The sequence below is a fragment of the Macaca fascicularis genome, chromosome 3, assembly GCF_037993035.2.
Source record: "Macaca fascicularis isolate 582-1 chromosome 3, T2T-MFA8v1.1".
NCBI lineage: Eukaryota > Metazoa > Chordata > Mammalia > Primates > Cercopithecidae > Macaca > Macaca fascicularis.
The window spans coordinates 9730207-9750507 of record NC_088377.1 but is presented as its reverse complement, the minus strand read 5'-3'; the positions used below and the strand labels follow the sequence as shown (position 1 = coordinate 9750507).

General features: G+C 41.8%; 1 protein-coding gene across 1 annotated transcript in view; it reads right to left on the bottom strand.

The window, feature by feature from the left end:
- The window catches only part of VPS26C (VPS26 endosomal protein sorting factor C), a 43860-nt gene that overhangs the window by 12078 nt on the left and 11481 nt on the right, over positions 1–20301 (bottom strand). The window contains exons 2-3 of the mRNA XM_005548699.4: positions 4652–4795; positions 2616–2765 (exon numbers count right to left, since the gene is read on the bottom strand). Of these exons, the coding sequence (XP_005548756.1) occupies positions 2616–2765; positions 4652–4795 (294 nt within the window). The remainder of the gene's footprint in view (positions 1–2615; positions 2766–4651; positions 4796–20301) is intronic.

Genomic DNA, 20301 nt, shown 5'->3' with positions numbered 1-20301 from the left:
TTTCTATCCAAAGAAATGTGCCTATGCTAACCTTTAGAGTAAGTGCAGTAAGCAGTGGGGGCCGAGGAGTGCTGGTCTGGACCCGCAGGCTGAGGCTGGCCCGTGTGACAGAAGTCACTGCCCTCTCTGGGCGGCACCTGATCTACTATAAAACTGTAAGAAAAAGACCTGCCAAATAATGGCATGAATGAATGACTGGATGAAGACAGATTTTAAAAAATCATAATCTTAGTTTTTCTTAAGTTTATTTTCTCAAAAGAAGCAAAGACAAATTTCGATATGAATCAAGAATTAATCAATACTTGAGAATTTTTACAAATTCTGATAGGTGTACAAACGTTAACTGTAATTACAGAGATGAACGTCCTTAGTTTTTGGAGATGTGCAATAAGGTATTTTGAGATGAAGTACCAAGAGTCTGAAACTAACTTTAAAATGATTTAGAAAAAAATACAGGTGAACAAAGATGGCAAAATACTATTAAGTGCTGAATGACGATAAGTGTGATAAGCTCATGGAAATCAGAGGTTAAGCTAAGAAATCTCTTCATTGTTAGAAATCTGTGAGATAGTTGGGGAGGTACTGAATTCCAAATTGTAGTACTCTGAGGTTAACCCTCAAATGGTAAAATCTGATGATGAAAAGATGAGAGTAGGGGCAATTATTCAATTTACTAAGAAACTGACCACCTGTTAACTCTCCTATATATTTTAAGTAGCCTCCAATCTACACACAGCTCTGCAGGAACACAAGCACACAAGTTTTTTGTTTTGTTTTGTTTTGTTTTGTAGAGACGAGATCTTGCTTTGTTGCCCAGGCTGGTCTTGAACTTCTGAGTTCAAGCAGTCCTCCTGCTGTGGCCTCCCAAAGTGCTGGGATGACAAGCGTGAGCCACTGTGCCTGGCCAGCACACGTTTTCTATGTATATCTGAACATCTGTCTTGGCAACATGTGGAAAAGGATGGGGTCTCCAATTTGACTTTAAACAAATTCATCTGCTTTTGGTAAGTCTTGCTAAACGCAGGAGTTAACAAATATGGTCACTGAAAATGTGATCTTATTCCAGTTTCTAATTAATATATTCTTGTATTTTTAAATAAACCACATTAAAGAACTATTGTGCAGATAAAGCAAGTTGATACTGATTCTGGGTAGATAATAAAAATAATTTTCAAAATGAAATGTTCAAGATATCTTCAGTATTGCCAAAAAGGCATTTTGCATTCAGTTTCTTTCATGGTGGAAAGAGTCCCAACCTAGAAAGCTGATCAGAAGACTCCCGCCCACACGCCAGCAATTGGTGTTTGTATGGCTACGTCAGCAGCTTCCTCTGAATCCAGGTACTACTCAGTCATCACTGCTGCTTCCTTGGGGTTGTCCAAAGCCTTTGGTGCTAACAAGAAAGGACTAGGAACACTTTTTTTCCTTCACGGAAAGATGTACCTCACACTACATGTGTTTCTTCTGGACAGATATCTTAGGCAATTCATAAAACTCACATACAGATGAATCTTTAAACACTCACAGGGCTTTGGGGGGCTTTTATTTATTTTTATTTTATTTTTTTATTTTATTTTTTGACACGGAGTTTCGCTCTGTCACCCAGGCTGGAGTGCAGTGGCCGGATCTCAGCTCACTGCAAGCTCCACCTCCCGGGTTCATGCCATTCTCCTGCCTCAGCCTCCCGAGTAGCTGGGACCACAGGCGCCCGCCACCTCGCCCGGCTAGTTTTTTGTATTTTTTAGTAGAGACGGGGTTTCACCGGGTTAGCCAGGATGGTCTCGATCTCCTGACCTCGTGATCCGCCCGTCTTGGCCTCCCAAAGTGCTGGGATTACAGGCTTGAGCCACCGCGCCCGGCCTTTATTTTAAAGGTTCTATTATTTTCAGCAGGAGAATGTATCTACTAAGGCCAAATTATTGACCAAAACTTAATAAATCAAAAAAATTCCTGACTTTCATCCCTGTTGCATATAAGACTGAAGAGTTTTGTCTCATCGAGCAAGGGAAGTGCTGCTAGGCTGCTATCACAAAAGTATCTTTCTTTCTGCTGAATAAAGGAAAGGCTCTCTCACCCCGCGTGGACGCCACACTGCTCCTCAGACAACAACAGCAGACTGTGAAAGACGCCCTTAACCAGCAGAGGTAGACAGGAAGTCATGAACCCACTTCCCCTCATTGACAAGGTTTGTTCAATCAAGAATATCAGCCTATGTCAAAGTAGTAGCCTTTGGGTGTTAAACAAAGAGATACTTATAAGTATAGAACAGACAAGTTAATGCTAGTGCCAGAAAGAAGTTGGGGCATATCTGTTACCAGACAATAAAAGCATCACTTACAATGTCAATGTGGCCTGAAAAGAGCCCAAAAGAAACAGAGGAAAAAGAAGTTAGAGCACGAGTGCTTTGAGGCTCCCATCAAAAATAACGGCCATATATAAAATGTATTTATCAGAGAAAAATGAGAAATTAACGTAGAATACACATGAGCTGTCTCGGCAATAAACACAGTATTAAATTCTTGGGCCCGTCTACTAACATTGAGTGAAAGAAAGATCACACCGTTTTTCAGAAGAAAACTTGTGAAGTCAGTCGCGTGGGACTAGGAAACTCTCACCTGAATGTTGACAAACACGCCATGATATGTCTCATACAGAACTTTGTTACCCTTCGCGTGCAGAGGAAATTCAAACGGGATTTCGGTTTTGCCGCTGGGAAACTTCCCTGGCTTCACCATTTCTATGGTGCTGTTGATAATCTGGATAGGCTGTAAACAAAAATCAGTTCAGTCCATCGGCATGCCCTTGGAGACGTCCTTTCCCATTACAGTGTCTATTAATAACCTTCTGAAAGACACAGCACCCTGACCCACTGGAGGCTACCATCCTGCTGTCTTGGGCAGCTCCGTGCTGGGTCTGGAGATGAACAGTGACTTGGCTCTGTTTTTTAAGACTCTGGCACAATAAGGATTGATTTACAACATGAGACACACAGGTGCTTGATACACATGGGAACTGAACTGATACATCCCTCTCTCCTCCCCAAGTATCTCATCTAACTGTTTTAACAACCCCGATCTTCAGGATCAAGAAGCAGACGCTGCACAGTGAGGCTGCCTGGCTAACAGGGTGATGTGTGAACCCACGGCTCCCCTCACCCAGCCCCGGGCTCTTCTGGGCAGCGCTGCCTCTGCTCCTGACAGCCCACCAGCTTCCTCAGAGCCTTCCTGCTGCAGCCGCTTGGGGAGAGCAGGCCTTTCCTCCAGCCCTGAGGCCTGCACAGACCTCCTCAGCTGGGCCTCCAAGGAGGAACAGGAGGGTACTAATATTTGGAACCTGCCTTCAAGGCAGGTATTCGTGCTTTTTAAGCGTTTATAGTTTAACATCAGTGGCTCTGAGAAGACCCATGACTTAGGAAGTCAATCTCTTAAGTACTAATGGATTAAAATAAAATCGTAGAAAACAGGAAGCCCCTAAATCTGAACACTGTGAATGCACCTTTCTCTGTCTTCAGTCTTCTCCCCGTAAAATTTAAAGAGTTAATATGTCCTTCAGGAAAAGGAAACCATAAGAATAGAGAAAGAGTTTACATTCTGGAACACAAAACTCTACCCTAAATGACAAAAAGAACAGTTACTTACTCTTTTTTCATCTTACCTTAGTGTCCAATCAACAGTAGCATAGACACAGCTAATAAAATAACAGCTTGGGTTTTGGAAGGCATGTAACTTAAGCCACAGGCACAGCTTCTCAGAAGAACTGTGATCTTTTTTTTTTTTGGGAGATGGAGTTTCACTCTGATTGCCCCAGCTAGAGTGCAGTGGTGCCATCTCAGCTCACTGCAACCTCCGCCTCCTGGGTTCAAGTGATTCTCCTGCATCAGCCTCCCAAGTAGCTGGGATTACAGGCACACGCCACCACGCCTGGCTAATTTTTTGTATTTTTAGTAGAAACGGTATTTCACCATGTTAGTCAGGCTGGTCTCAAACTCCTGACCTCAGGTGATCTGTCTGCCTCAGCCTCCCAAAGTGCTGGGATTACAGGCATGAGCCACCATGCCCGGCTATGATCTTTTTAATGGCTGAAATTAATACATTTATAGTTCTCCTAATCCTATTTATCAAATGGGAATATAAGCAGACTTTCAATAACAGGATATACTCAGAAACAAAGTATCTCCATTTTCGCAGGTTGAAAAGTAAGTATCAGAAGTATAACTACCACCATCCCTTGCAAAATAACAACAGATAACAATAAAGGCACCCAGCAAGTGAAACCCACCATAAACATGTCTTTTTTAAGAGACATGTGTGTTGCTCTGTTGCTGAGGCTGGAGTAGAGTGCTGTGATCATAGCTCACTGCAGCCTTGAACTCCTGGGCTCAAGGGATCCTCCCGCCTCAGCCTCCTGAGTAGCTGGGACTACAGGCACGCACCACCACACCCAGTTAATTGTTAAAGTTTTTAGAGAGATGGGGTCTTGCTATGTTGCCCAGGCTACTCTCAAACTCCTGGGCTCAAGCAATCCTCCCGCCTTGGCCTCCCAAATTACTGGGATTACAGGCCTGAGCCACTGCGCCTGGCCCTGAGCCACTGCACCCAGCCCAACATTTCAACATTGAACTAAAATTTGCAATCTAAGCATTCTTTCTTACCTTAACAGAATTATAAAAAGCTTCAAACACACCCACACTTTTGGCACTGAGCTGGAGGTTTACAGTTCCTTCCATGGTCAAAGACACTCCCTGGTGTTGGACTGAATCCTTACTCGATATGACCACCACGCCGGAGAGCACTTCCTGGGAGACAAAAGACAGCCACCAATCAAATTAGCATGCTTCTTTCATTCACCTTGCTTATTAGCAAAAGTAGGTCTCCTTCACAATCAATTTGTTTAAAGATCCAGACATTCACTGAGACACCTGGATACCAGGGTGGAGAAGGCCCAGGCCCTGGTAGGGGCCAGGTGCCCACTGATAATGACATGGCAGCCTGGACACACCTGACAGGGAGCATCAGAGTGTGGGGATGAGAAATCTCATCCCGTCACTGCCTTTCAGACATGTCTTCATTCCTGGTTGGGGAATCTCAACAGATGTCTGAGTTCAAGAGTGCAAAGAGAAGGGCCAGGGCAAATAGTAAGTTCCCAGTGATATCACGCATAGGCATAGATGACGTCCCTTCAAAAGAAACACAAGAAAATAAAACCCTGTTCGTTAGGCTCTTTCTCAGTAGCACTGACTAAAATGACAGCACATCTGCAAACGCATGAGTGACTGAACACAATGGTTAGCCTGGTATCCTTTCTGCCCAGAAATGCCTACTCTGGGCGAGATTGGAGGTTATTGGTGCCATCCACGAGGCAGCAGCATGCCACCTTCCGGAAGGACTGCCCTGTCCCTGTAGTTCCTGCTCACACCGGGAGGCATCAGCGCCTCGATTCCCTTGGTTCACACATCATTGAGAGACTTCACAGCAGATCATCTGTGCGTTTATCTGAAGGTAATTACTGAGTAATAGATTACGGATAGTAACTACATTTGCTATTGGAGAGCAGTTTCTTCCTGTCACCATAGAACTGGACAGTCTCAATTTGTTACAGGGGCTTGAGTGGAAGAGGAAGTTGAGACGATGAAATAGCATCAACCAGAACAGAAAGGCTGAATCCACAATCCACACAGAATAACATGTTTCAGGCTGGGCATGGTGGCTCACGCCTGCAGTCCCAGCACTTTCAGAGGCCAAGGTGGACAGGTTGCTTGAGCCCAGGAGTTTGAGACCAGCCTGGGTAACATAGCGAGACTCCATCTCTACAAATAATAAAAAAAATTAGCTGAGGGTAGTGGCACCCGCCTGTGGTCCCAGCTACTGGGGAGGCTGAGGTGGGAGAATTGCTTGAGCCTGGGGGGTTGAGCCTGCAGTGAGCTGTGACTACGCTACTGCATTTCAGCCTGGGTGACAGAGCAAGACCCTATCTCAAAAATCAACAGTAAAAATTAAAATTGGCCTGCAGATCAAACCATTAAAAAACATCTGTCCTACTGGTGTTTAAATCTGCTTATCTTTTTTTTTTTTTTTTTTTTTTTGAGACAGAGTCTTGCTCTGTCGCCCAGGCTGGAGTGCAGTGGCGGGATCTCAGCTCACTGTAAGCTCCGCCTCCCGGGTTCACGCCATTCTCCTGCCTCAGCCTCCCGAGTAGCTGGGACTACAGGTGCCCGCCACCACGCCTGGCTAATTTTTTGTATTTTTAGTAGAGACAGGGTTTCACTGTGGTCTCGATCTCCTGACTTCGTGATCCGCCCACCTCAGCCTCCCAAAGTGCTGGGATTACAGGCGTGAACCACCGCACCCGGCCTAAATCTGCTTATCTTTTATTTCTTCTAGATATCCAGTGAAAAATTTTTACCAAGTTCTTTCTTTAACTTGAATTTTGGAAGCAAGAAATATTCTATGTCCCTTAAACGTGCTAAGTATTTTGTTTTTGGTTCCACTCCCCAACCCAAAGCCTTGAAGTCTAATGAAAACAAACACGATCATCTCCATTTTAAGCAATCTTAAGAATAAAATGAGTTCTCTTTGAATTCTGCTTAAAATGGAGATGACCTTGTTTGTTTCAATGTTAATGTTTAATGTTTAATTTGCTGCTCCTAAAAAATTCCTAAGCAGACTTAAACAAAAATTCCTGTGAAGTAACTTAAATTCTAAGTTTAATTAACAGTAATTCTATTAATTTTTTGTATAGCCCAGATTCAAATGGAAATTTAATATTAAAAATTTAGGCCAGGTAAGGTGGCTCATGCTTGTAATCCAGCACTTTGGGAGGCTAAGGCAGGAGGATCACTTGAGCCCAGGAGTTCGAGACCAGCCTGCACGGCATAATGGGACTCCTTCTCTACAAATAAAAAAATTTTAAAAATGAGGCAGGCCTGGTGGTGTGCTGAGGAGGCTGAGGGCGGGACGATCTCTCGGGCCTGGGAGGTGAAGGCTACAGTGAGCCATGACTGAGCCACTGTACTCCAGCCTGAGAAATAGAGTGAGAGCCTGTCTCAAAAAGAGAAAAAGAAATTTCAATCCACTAGTATATTTTTAAAAATTTACTTGACAAATATATCCCACAAATAAATGAGACAAAATAATTTGTGAGCTTTATCAATTAAACAACACAGTAGCACTTGAGGATGGTTCCGTTCCTATGTAATCATAACACTTTCCATCAATCTCACGGGAACAGATCTCTGGGTCTCACTGATTGGCATATTCTAACTATGACATCAGTAAAGCCTTTTCCTTCCTTAATCCCTGCAGCACAGGAAGAAAAAAGTAGTGACATACCGCAGAAGCAAGCAGAGTAGATATTTTATGACTCAAGGGATTCTTTCATCATTCTTTCAGTGAGACACAATATAGTACAGAAAATACTAAATTAACATTTGTAGATAATTTAGATATTCTTACAATATCCAGGTTTATTCAACTCCTACCAATGAAAGAAGGATAGGGAATTAGCCACCTGAGGCCGAGGAGCCAAGGGATTTAGAAACAGACGGTTTAACAGAGAGGCAAGATCTGTCTACACAATGCCGGATTCATCCTGGCAGAGGAAGATAGGATACACCGGAATAACAGACATTAAGGAAAACCCGAGATCTCACCAAGAACTTCTCCCTCAGATTTTTGTCTAGACTTTCACCAGGAAGACATAAGATTTATGGCTCCAGATAGTACTAATACCTAGTCCAACATCACAAGCAGAGGCCTTCAACCGGGGGCATGACTACAAAGAGGGACCATTCACAGACTGGCAACAAACCCAGAAAGTTACACTGAAATCGTGTGCAGGGTGCTACCGTTTTGGGAGAAGAGCCGTAGCTTTTGTCTCATCATCAAGGAGGCGCCTGGCCTGGGAAAGGCCATGTTGTCAAGCGGGAGAAGGAAGAGGCGCAGCCCTGTGTGGTGTGCGTGCTCATCACAGAAGCCAGCACAGACGCTGGGACCCATCCGCGTTAGGAAGAGCAGACCCCTCTTCAGGGTGAGAAAAGAAAAGAGCTTTCCTTTGAGGAATGTGAATACTTTTACGTTATCCAGCCCAGAGACACTGAAATGAGACAGCAGTCCCGTCCTCCCCTTCTCTGGGTTGTGCTCATCTCTGGAAACCACCTGCTTTTGCCACCAGCAGCTAAGCTATAAATTACCTCAATCACACCACATCCGCGACTAGAGCCCGCACCCTAGAGCTTAACAATGGAGAGCCAATCGCCCATCGATGTCATGTCTGTAAGCCAATGAGAATTCCTGACAAACAACTTTTATCACCCCACTCCCTGTCTCCCTTTCTTTGCCTTAACAACCTACTTGTAACACAGGTGAACGGAGTTCATATCCAAGGTCACTGGGTCCGTATCTTCTGGGCAGCTGTCCTCTCTTTTGCTCATGTCAGCTCTTTATCATACTTTGTGCCTCAGCCTCTTTGTTTTAGGTGGACAGAAGCGATGCATCCAAGAACCACACCACTCAGAGCCTGCTTCGAGGGGGCCAAGTCCCTGCCCTGGAGGAGCTAAATCTGGAGAGAGGCCTGAAGCTGCCCATCTTCAACCTCAGCCCAAAGATCAGCCTGGGAACAAGCATTCCAAAGGCTCCTGGCCATCCTTGCTCTTCCCAGCTTTGCTGGCTCTCACAGCAGAAACCACTGGCAAGTTTGTTCAAAGGGGGGCAAAAGTAACCACAGTTTCTAACTTTGTATTCTCTTTTTTTCCTCATTCACTCTGTCAGCCAGGCTGGAGTGCAGTGGCACAATCTGGGCTCACTGTAACCTCTGCCTCCTGGGTTCAAGCAATTCTCCTGCCTCAGCCTCCCAAGTGGCTGGGACTACGGGCATGCGCCACCACGCCCGGCTAATTTTTTGTATTGTTAGTAGGGTTTCTCCATGTTGGCCAGGCTGGTCTTGAACTCCTGACCTCAAGTGATCCACCCGTCTCAGGCTCCCAAAGTGCTGGGATTACAGGTGTGAGCCACCGTGCCCAGCCTAACCTTGTATTCTCTAAATGTAAAAGGCCACTACCAAACTATACAACTCTTTTTCTTATTTGTTTTCTGGAATAAAATGCCAAAACCATAATTGGGACTCTGGATTTGAAAATGGTGGCATCAAGTCAGCGATCCCCTCTTGGCTTCCTGGAAATCACCCAAAGAACAAGAACCAAAACCACCAACTGCATTTTTGGCAAAGCAAGGAGACAGCTAAATACCATGAAATAGGTGAAAGAGCTGTTAAAAGAAGTGAAGACTGACCAGGGGGACATGTGATGAAAAACAGAAACAAGGCCCCCAGCTCTGCAAATGTGCTTCTTCTGGAACGTGAGGGTACACCTGGGAACAGCTGAGGCCACACCCAGAGAGGCATCCTGTCAACCTACCCCGTGCTGGAAGCAGTCGGTCTCTGCAGTGGTGGAGACAACGAGCCCCTCTGCAAGGTGCAAACGCCCTGCAGCTGGTTACTGCATGGGTTCACACAAAGTAAAGATGAAAGAAACTCACACGTAAATCCTCCAGCTATTAGAACACTCCAGCCAGCCTGTTCTAGGAATAAATTCATCTCCTGCAAGGAGAGGTTAAAAGGAACCAGCAGAGGAGCACATGACATCTAATGGATTAAAAAATGACAGTGGGAAGGGAAAGGAAGGAGGGGAAGTGAGGAAGGGGAGAAATACCAGCGGCAGATGAATACGAAAGCCGGATCAGTTCACTATTCTACTTAGATTTTTAAGCAGTTCGCCATCTCATGCACACAGTAAGAGCCACAGAGGCCTACAAAGCGGGACCCACCCTCTCCTTACCTGACCACCCTCATGTGGGGCCCTCTGCTCCCTCACTCCTGCCCTCACCCCCTTGCCACTCCTTTCAGAGGCCTGCACATTCCAGCCTTAGGCACCTGCCCATGCTCCTTGCTCCAACTCCTTGTTCTTCTCAGATACCTGTAGGGCTCAGTTCCATGAGCCCACATTTAAAACTGTACTACTCCCTCCCTAGCACTCATTATCCCCCCTCCCTGACTGCACTCTGTGACACACCTTCCAAAATAACGACAAAAGTGCCTCCTTATTTTATTTATTGTCTGTCTCCTGCCCCTGAACATAAACTCCACCAGGGCAGAGTGATTGGCAACAGTATGCATTCAAAGAACACTTACTAAATGAATAAACGATCATTCACCAGAAAAAAAATCCATACTATCATACCATCAAGCAGATGAAAATGGTGAATGTGCATTTCACCATGAATTTTTAAAGTCCAAAGAGACAGTTGCTTCTATAAAGGATGAACACAAAACAGAGCTATAAGAGCTCAGGGAGGAAATGGTGAGGCAAAAGGGAGAGATAAAAATATAGGAAAGCAAACCACCATAGAAAATAAAGTTAAAAGGGTCTAAGGATATACGCAGGGCAGAAATGACAAAATCCAAATAAATTAAATGAAAATTTAAGAAAGAATTCAAAAAGAACCACAAAGACAGAGATAAAATTGGAGACAGGTGACAAGCACACATCTGTGCCTAATTAAGTTCCAAATAAGAAAACTGAAATAACGAAACAGAACAAATATTTACTGTGATAATTAAAAAAACACTCAAGGGCAAAGGAATTAGGAGCACTCAATGAAAATACTCTGTAGCAAAAGTGTTCTTATTCAAAAAAAATATCCTTTAGGAGTCAGGAAAAAAGATCAAGTCACTCATAAGAGGAAAAGAAACCGTATTTCTCCATAGCAAAATGGAATTCAAAATGCAAGTAGAATGATACAACAATGCTCAAGGAAATGAAGTGTGACCCTAGAATTTATACTCACCTAATCTGTCATTCCAATGTAACTGAAAGTTTTAAATGTGCAAAAATAAAAAAAATCCAACCAAACTAAAAAAAAACATATACCAAGCAATACTATATAAAAGTCCTTCTTGAGGAATGTACTAAATAGTAAACTATAGCTATCCACGAGATGGCTAGAAAAACTATGTCAAAAGAAGCAACTGTGAGGATTAACTCCATTTAATTGTAAGAAGAAGACTGAGATATGTGATGATTATAATGAAAGAAGAGAATGCAAAATGTAAGTCCTGATGTAGAATGTAACTGACACTAGTTGGGAAACTAAGAGAACTAGAATCTAGGAAGTAGTATAATGTACATGGCTTCCCCATCTTTGACAGTTGGGATTGAAAAATGTATTATTCAAACCATACTTCCATACTTTTTTTTTTTTTTTTAAAGACAGGGTCTTATTGTCGACCAGGCTGGAGTGCAGTAGTGTAATCATAGCTCACTGCAACCTCCACCTCCCAGGCTCCAGTGATCCTCCTGCCTCAGCCTCCTGAGTGGCTGGGACTACAGGCACACACCACCACACCCAGCTAAGTTTTGTATTTTTTGTAGAGATGGGGTTTTGCCCAGGCTAGTCTTGAACTCTTGGGCTCAAGCAATCCTGCCGTGGCCTTCCAAAGTGCTGGGATTACAGGTGTGAGTCAACCGCACCTGGTCTACACTTTTCAGTATGGTAGCCGTGAGCCATATGTGACTATTGAAACTTAAACTTCCATTAATAGTTAAAATTCAGGTCCTTCCATTTCAAGTGTTTAATAGCCACACTATGGCCAGTGGCCATCATAAGGGACAGAGCAGATAAGAAGTACATTCACATCATCACAGAGAGCTCTACTGGACAGTGCTGATTTAAAATTAATAAACCAAATAATGTCATACAAATAAACTTAACAGAAGTAAACAACAACGAATACTGTAAGTGACTAAGATCAGGTAGTAGAGGGAAGAAAGGGAAAGGAAAGAGGAAATATGCTAATTTACCATTGTTCACAGTAGGAAATTAATAAATAATGTCTAAAATGTGAAGATTCAGGTACAATAAGAAGTTGCAAGGGTAACAGTTAGAACAATAGAAAATCATACAAACATAAAGCAAACAAGACAGACTGTAGAGAGAAAGATGTTTCAAAAGTTACTTAAAAACACATTCCCCCCAACCAAGCAGGAATGACAGAACTAATGCCAAACATATGCCACATTAACAAACGAGCCAAATTAATGCCTATTCAAAAACAGACATTAATATTATATTACAAGGCAAAATCCAATTTTATGTTGTATGACAGAGAAGCACCTAAAATGGCAGGGGTGGAGGGTGGATTTGGAAAGGATAATAAAGAAAGGATAAGCAAAGGCAAAGAAAGAAGGCATGGATTGTCATCTTAATATCAGACGATGCTGAATTCAGAGAATGAAGGATTAAACAAGACAAAGGGTACTTTACAATTCTAAAGGAGCACTTGCAATGAAGACTTGTGAGGCCGGGTGTGGTGGCTCATGCTTGCAATTCTAGCACTTTGGGAGGCCGACGCAGGAGGATTGTTTGAGCCCAGGAGTTCAAGACCAACCTGGGCAGCATAGTGAGACCCTGTCTCTAAAAAAAGAAAAAGACATGTGGTATTATTATATTATTATCGGATCAAAAAGTGTCAACATTTGTAAAGCAAAAACTACAGGGAATAGATTTAAGGCGAAACTGAGTAAAAGAAATTCGTTGTGGGAGATATTAATTTACAGATCATGACCGATAGAGTAGACAGAAAGAAATGAGGATACAGAAGACCTACAGTACATATCAACAGGGTATAACGAACTGGCACACACAGATCTCTACACCCTGAAAACAGAGCATATGTTCTCTTCAATGTCCATGATATACTTTTAAAAACTGGCCAAACTGATCCCTTAATAAGTCCAATAGGTCTTTCTTTGGGGCGGGGGGAAGAAATGCAAATTATTAAATAATCTAATCAAAAAGAAAACGACAAATATCCAAAGTAAGAATTAACAGGCAACTACTAGAAAAATGGAGGTAATTAAAAGATAATATTCAACTTATTCAACTATATGTAAGTAAATTTGAAAAGCTAAGTGAATTATTTTTCTGGGAAAATATAATTTATCCAAAATCACTCCAAGAGAGACATGAAATCCAAGCAAATCAATCATCATAGAAAAAATAAAGTTCTAAATGAAGTCCCCAAACCTGACAGCTTCACAGGAGATCATTCTCTGAATTTCCCTGTGTAAAGAACAGAAAATTCCAATATAAAACTATTAGAAAGCAAGGAACTTTTAAAAAAAAAAAACAAAGCAAACATAACAACGACAGCAAAATAAGACAAAACTCTACACACTCAGAGAGACAGTGAGAGAGAAAGACAGGAGAAGAGAGAAAACTAGACTATTCTCATTTGTAAATACCAGTGCAAAGGTCCTAAATAAAATATTAGCGAATGCAGTCCAGTAGCAACTTAAAGCAACACTATACATAACCAAGTAGAATTTAGTCAAGTAATATAAGCATAGTTTAATAAAGAGAAAACTAGTAGTACAGCTCATATTATTAGCTATGAAGAGAAAAATTATATATAGTCATCTCCATAGATGCTGAAAAGGCATTTGATAAAATTTATGCATTCCTCATAAAATTCTTAGTAAAATAATAGAAGAATACTTCCTTAAAATGACCAAATATATCTACCTTACGCAAAAGCCAGCATCAAACTTAATGAGAAAACAAGATATCATCCATTTACAGGAATAAAAGAACGTTATCCTTCAATTAACGTTCTGCAAGTACTAGTTAATACAATAAAACTAGAGAAAGAAAGAAGTAATTCAAAGGGAGAAGGTAAAATGATCACTATTTGCACATGATATGAGTGTATACCTGAAGAAACCCTAGGGAATCTACTGAAAAACTACTATCAACATGAAGAGAATTTCAGAAAAGATGGCAGCTGGGTACAAAATTAACATAGAGAAACCAGTAAGTATCACATATAAACCAAAAACTAGTGAGAAGATACAATGGAAGAAATGGCCTTATTTTCAAAAGGAACAAAAAGTTAAATTATTATAAGTCAATTTAACAGGAAATGTCTAAAAATCCCAGATGACAAAACTTAAAACATGCCTGAAAGCCACAAAAGAAAATCTGAAGAAACGGCAAAGCATGCCGAACTTTGAGTAGGAAAGATTTAACACCCTTAACAAGTCTGCTTTCCCAGAAGTAAGTTTATAAAGGCAACCTCATCTTAAAGAAAATACCACCACAATTGTTTTTCTTTTTGAAGGGGAGATGGCGGGAGTGGAAGGGATACACTAGACAAGCTGATTCTGAAGTTTATATGCAATGATAAATCCGAAAAGAAGAAAATTGGAGAAACTAGCACTGTGAGGTATTACGATGCTACTATAATTTACAAAGTGTGGTACAGGACACATGTTCAGGCTGAAAGATCAATGGAACAGAAAGTCCAGAAATAGATTCAGATAGTATAGGAAGCTAATATTTGATAAAGGTAGCATTTAAAATCCATAGGCAAGAGAGGGAATATTCAGTAAGTGATATTGGAAAACTGGCCAGAGAATTTGACCAAAAAAATTAAGTTGGGCCAGGCGCAGTGGCTCATGCCTGTAATCCCAACACTTTGGGAAGCCAAGGTGGGAAGATCACCTGAGATCAGGAGTTCGAGACCAACCTGGCCAACATGGTGAAACACCATCTCCACTAAAAATACAAAAATTAGCCAGACATGGTGGTGCACGCTTATAGTCCCAGCTACTTGGGAGGCTGAGGCAGAAGAATCGTTTGGACCCAGGAGATGGCGGTTGCAGCGAGCCAAGATTGCACGACTGTACTCCAGCCTGGGTGACAGAGTAAGACTCTGTCTTTAAAAAAAAAAAAAAAAAATTAAGTTGGACCATACTGAAACTTTTTGTGTATGACAAATGTAGCAAATACTTAACTGTAAAAACTGAAATAATAAAAATTTTGGACAAAACCATAGAGAATAATTTTTATCATATCAAAGTGGGAAAGGCCTTTCTATGAATGACTCAAAACTCTGAATATGACTACAAATATGACTATGAACAATATTGCTATATAAATGATATACTAGGTAAAATATCTACAACTTAATATAACAAATTAGCAAAGGGTTGATTTCCCTAATATTTTAAGAACACCTAAAAGAAATCAATGAAAGGCCGGGCACGGTGGTTCACGCTTGTAATCCCAGCACTCTGGGAGGCTGAGGTGGGTGGATCAGGAGGTGAAGAGTTCAAGACCAGCCTGGCCAAGATGGTGAAACCTCATCTCTACCAAAAATATAAAAATTAGCCAGGTGTGGTGGTGCACGCCTGTAATCTCAGCTACTTGGGAGGCTGAGGCAGAAGAATCACTTGAACCTGGGAGGCGGAGGTTGCAGTGAGCTGAGATCACGCCACTGTACTCCAGCCTGGGCGACAGAGCAAGACTCCATCTCAGGGGAAAAAAAAAAAAAGAAATCAATGACAAAGATAAATCACTCAGAAGAAAAATGAAAAATAATGGGCAAATGATCTGAATGAAGAGCTCACAGAAAAGGGAATGCAGATTGTTCCTAAACACAGAAAAATATGATCAATCTCAACAAAAATATGATAAATAGCAATTAAAACAAAGATTTTTAAATGTCATTACATGTGTTGCCAGAGGGGAGGCAACAAGCCTTCTCTGCATTGTTGGGGACAACCTAAAATGTTGCAACCTCGTGCTGGCTATTTGGCAAGACCAAAAACATTTTACAAACACATGGGCCCAGCAGATACATGTGCAGATGTGAGATGACTTATGAACATAGTTATTCATTGCAACACTGTTTGTAAATAACAAAAGATGGTCGACAAACTAAATTTCAACAATAGGAAAACTGTTCAGTTTTCTTTCCACAATGTGGTGGAGCTCATTTACATTAGTACACATGGGGGTGCAGGGCTAGTTTCCTTCTTTTATCTTAAGAACTGACTCCTTATTGCATATGAATTAGCACGTCCAGTCTATGCCCCTCACTCCCATACATTCTTTTTCTTTTTTTTTTAATTTAAAAGCTGTATATTGCACCATTTGTGAAAAAGGGGGAGAAAAAGCACATTTATACATATTCACTTGTAGATGCATACAGTATCTCTGGAAGGAATCACAAGAAATTGATAGCTGTGGTTGCCCCACAGAAGCCCCTGATGAATAGGGTGGGCGAGGCAGGGGGTATCTATCTTGAAATTCATGAATGTTGAACCCTATGAATTGATTACCTATTATAATGAATCCATTTTTAAATAAAACAAAATCTCAGAGTAGGTAGCCTTTAGACCTCAATGTACAAAGTTCTAAGCCTCTTAACTTTTGATAACCCACGAGCATAATAGTCTCTTCTCAGGAAAAGATCTGAAGATTTTGTGTTAAGAAGTCACATTTCTTTGGGTTATTTCTTATTTTGGACTTGAACACAACTGCTAGAGAAGTAAAAGCCTCTTAATGCCTCATTCATTCTCTCTGCAACGCTTTTCATAAATGGTCCTGGCAGTGTGATGCACCGTGACAGCCCATCTTTGTTCCCCACAGTCGTGTGCATATATCTAAACAAGGCCTTCCCTCCTAAACCACCTGAGATTCTTTCATCTCGTTTAATCTAAAGATCCGGTACACCTATAGTGAAATGCCTTTTTATTCACCAATGAGGACCAAATGTACTTCGCAGTTAACTAACATGAAAACAAAACACCAAGGAAGTTACTGAGCTGGGTGGGAAAACATGAGTGAGACAACTGCTTGTTGAAACACTCTACCCTTTCTTAGCAGCACCGAGAGGCCCATTATGATTAGAAAGCGGAAATCAGAAACATTTAAGAGATTTCAATTTGTTAGGTATCCCCATCTCCACTATTTGATATAACTGTTTTCCATCTTGTTTGAAAAACAGGATAAACAATCCCCAGATAGTTCTCCACATGGTAAGTAATGGCCAATATTACATGGTATTTACTTAAGTACATGGCTTACGTACCTGTGCTGCCAATACAGAGTTCCTCGTACAGAAAGAAACAAACAAACAAAAAAACTAAGACAATGCCATTCAGCCATCCCATTCCTAGATTTTAAAACCCAAGTGAAATGAAAGCTATGTTCACACAAAAATCATGCACAAGTGCTTCTGGCAGCGTTATTCATAATCACCCAAACGTCTTCTACAGGTGAATGGGATGATTGAACTGTGATACACCCATGCAAGGGCAGATAACTCGGCCATCAAAACGAATGAACTATTAACACACAACTTGGATGAATCCGAACGAAATGCATTATGCTAATGATAAAGCCAGATTCAAAGGCTACAAAACACATAATCATATTTATGCCATTTACATGACATTCTGGAAAAAGCAAACTATAGGGACGGAAAATGGGCTACAAAGGAGCACAAGGGAATTTGGGGGGCATCAGATCTGTTCTGTATCTTGAAGTGTGGATGGCTACAGTCTCAAGGAACTCTACACTGAAAAGAGTCATCTGTTTGCAATTATACCTGTTTTTAAAAAACACAGAAATTATCATGTATAAAAGGAAATAGTTACATTACTTTCTGGACAATTGAGTCATATTCTAAAATTGATTAATGTTTAAGTAAAATCTACAAAAGTCAGTTCACTAGCAGTGAAACTGTAACAAAATAACAAGACGTCAATTTACATGGCTTACGTACATGTGCTGTCAACATAGAGAAATAATACCATCATGTGACAAATTGTTCGGCATGCCTGCTGTGTCAGACACTGTTTTAGGCACTTGGACATGGCAGGGAATACAACAGGTGAAGCCCATGCTCTGGGGGCTTTAGTATCACATTCTGGGGCAGAACCAACATGGTAAAACATAGCTGGTTCCTTCTAAGTATGGCATAGGATCCACACAGGCGTCAATACCCAGTAAAATGGGCTGACAAAAAGCATGCTGTCCAACAGTGTGATGTGAAACTTCACTGAAACTTCTAGCTCTGAAACTTTCTTGAGAGCCTGGAAAAGAAACTGAAACCACTGAATAAAAGGTTAGAAGAAAGGGAAAAATACTATTCACAAAAAGCAAACATTAGTAAATGTAAGTATATGCAGGGTCTTGAGCAGCAGAGTATTAAATTCTAATCGTGGTGTGTTGGGTGAGTTCAGGAGTTAGATAGTACATATTAGTCAAATTATGTTAATACAGACTACCTGATACAGACTACCTGATACAGACAACCTGATTTCAGATTTCAATATAGATTGAGCATCCCTAGTCTGAAAATCTGAAATCTGCAATGTTCCAAAGTCCAAAGCTTTCTGGGCGCTGACCTGACATTCAAAGAAGACCCTCACTGGAGCATTTCGGATTCTGGATTTTTGGATTAGGGATGCTCAACCATTAAGTATCTACAAATACTCCAAATCTGAAAAAATTCCAAAATCCAAAACACCTCTAGTCCCAAGCATTTCAGATAAGGACTATTCAAGAAATAACATTCAAATGTGTAGGTTTACAAAGTTGACACTGGTTTGGAACTATTGGCCTAAGTGCATGTAAAGACTCCAGACTGTAAACCAAACATTTAGGAGGGCTCCAATTACAAAGGAGCCTGGAGTTGGCATAATTATAGGCCAAAGTAATGACCGTGGAACACAGGCAGTCCGCCAAAGAAAACGCTCTGTAGAGTCAGCCCACACTTACATAATGAACAACCCAAAGAGCCATCAGACTGAAATCCCAGTCAGAGTGAAACCATGTATGAATGACAATAGTGCAGTGTTCAATCCAAGCCAGGATGCAGGCAAACCTCAGAGTAGAGGACAAGAGATGAGTCTAGCAGCAAATGAGGCTGACAGCCTAAGGGGCCCTTGTCAGAAAGCAAGAGCACGGCTAGGTGGGGTGGCTTGCACCATACTCCCAACCCACGTTGGGAGGCTAGGCTGGGAGGATCACCTGAAACCAGGAGTTTAAGGCTGCAACAAGCTATGATTGTGCCACTGTGCTCCAGCCTGCGTTAACAGTGCGAGACCCCATCTCTAAAATAAATAAGTAAATAATGAAAGAGCTCAGGCTGGGTGCGGTGGTTCACGCCTGTAAGCCAGCACTTTGGGAGGCTGAGGCAGGCAAATCACCTGAGGTCAGGAGTTCAAGACCAGCCTGGCCAACATGGTGAAACCCGATCTCTACTAAAAATACAAAAATTAGCCAGGCATGGTGGCAGGCACCTGTAATCCCAGCTACTTGGGAGGCTGAGGCAGGAGAATCGCTTGAACCCGGGAGGCAGAGGCTGCAGTGAGCCGAGACATTGCATTCTGCCTGGGTGACAAGAGCGAAACTCCGTCTAGGGGGGTAAAAAAAAAAGAAAAGAAAAAAAAAGAGCTCAGCAAAAAGAGCACTGTAGGGCAGATCATGTGTTAATGAAGCAGTACGGAACAGGGTCTCTGCTTCAGGTTACTCCAGGGTGGGCTCTGGGGACAGATCACCTAAGGCTGCCTTATGAAACTACTGTGAGATGCGGAGAACGTCATGTGGTTAATTCTGGGCATTGTTCATGGGGCAGTAGAGGAGAAGGGGCAGAAGACATTCTTTTGTATTAGTTGCATTTTCTTAGCAAGTAAAAACACATATTTTCAATTTACAAAACAGTTTTTTAAAATCTGAAACATACGGTCAAACTATCATGACTGTATTTTTTTTAGATTAGAAAAAGCTTATTTTTTTTCCTGATGATTAATGATGAATGGGATTTCTGCCCGTTGGCTCCTAATTTTCCATCGACAGGACTGCTGCTCCTTTCCCAAAGATGAAGATTTGGGTTTTAGAGAAATTGTCTTAAATAATTCTTTCTGATAAAACAAAAGAAGAGCTAATTTTGGGCTGACATGATACCTGGCATGTAACAGTAAAACCATAAAAGTAAATAAGACTGTCATGGGGGAACGGTAGTGAGGATGAAGGGAACTTGGCCATCACTGCAAAGCATGTGAGCCAATGCTACCTGCCACCAGAGACCTGCCCAACAGATCAGAGCACACACAGCAGGTATAACCCTCACAGCCACCCAGAGGTCAATTCTGTCAGAGCATCAGTAATCCAGGGTCAGGACAGCTTGCTCCTATCAGAAGCAGAGGAGCCATAATCTCATGTTGTCCTTCCCAGCTCAAGTTCCCAGGACAAGTAAGTAGCACAACAGTGAAGGTCTCCAGAGCTCACCAGCTTTTGCTGAGACTGCTAGTCTAAGAGCCCCAGCTGAGTAAATTCTCAAGGAGGAAAATGGCAGAAAGTATCCAAGGATAGTCAGTAAACTGGTGGGTACTTTTTGGCTTCAATGCTCCAGTAAATAAAGGCAAAATATTTAAAGCCTCATTCTATGCACTGCATT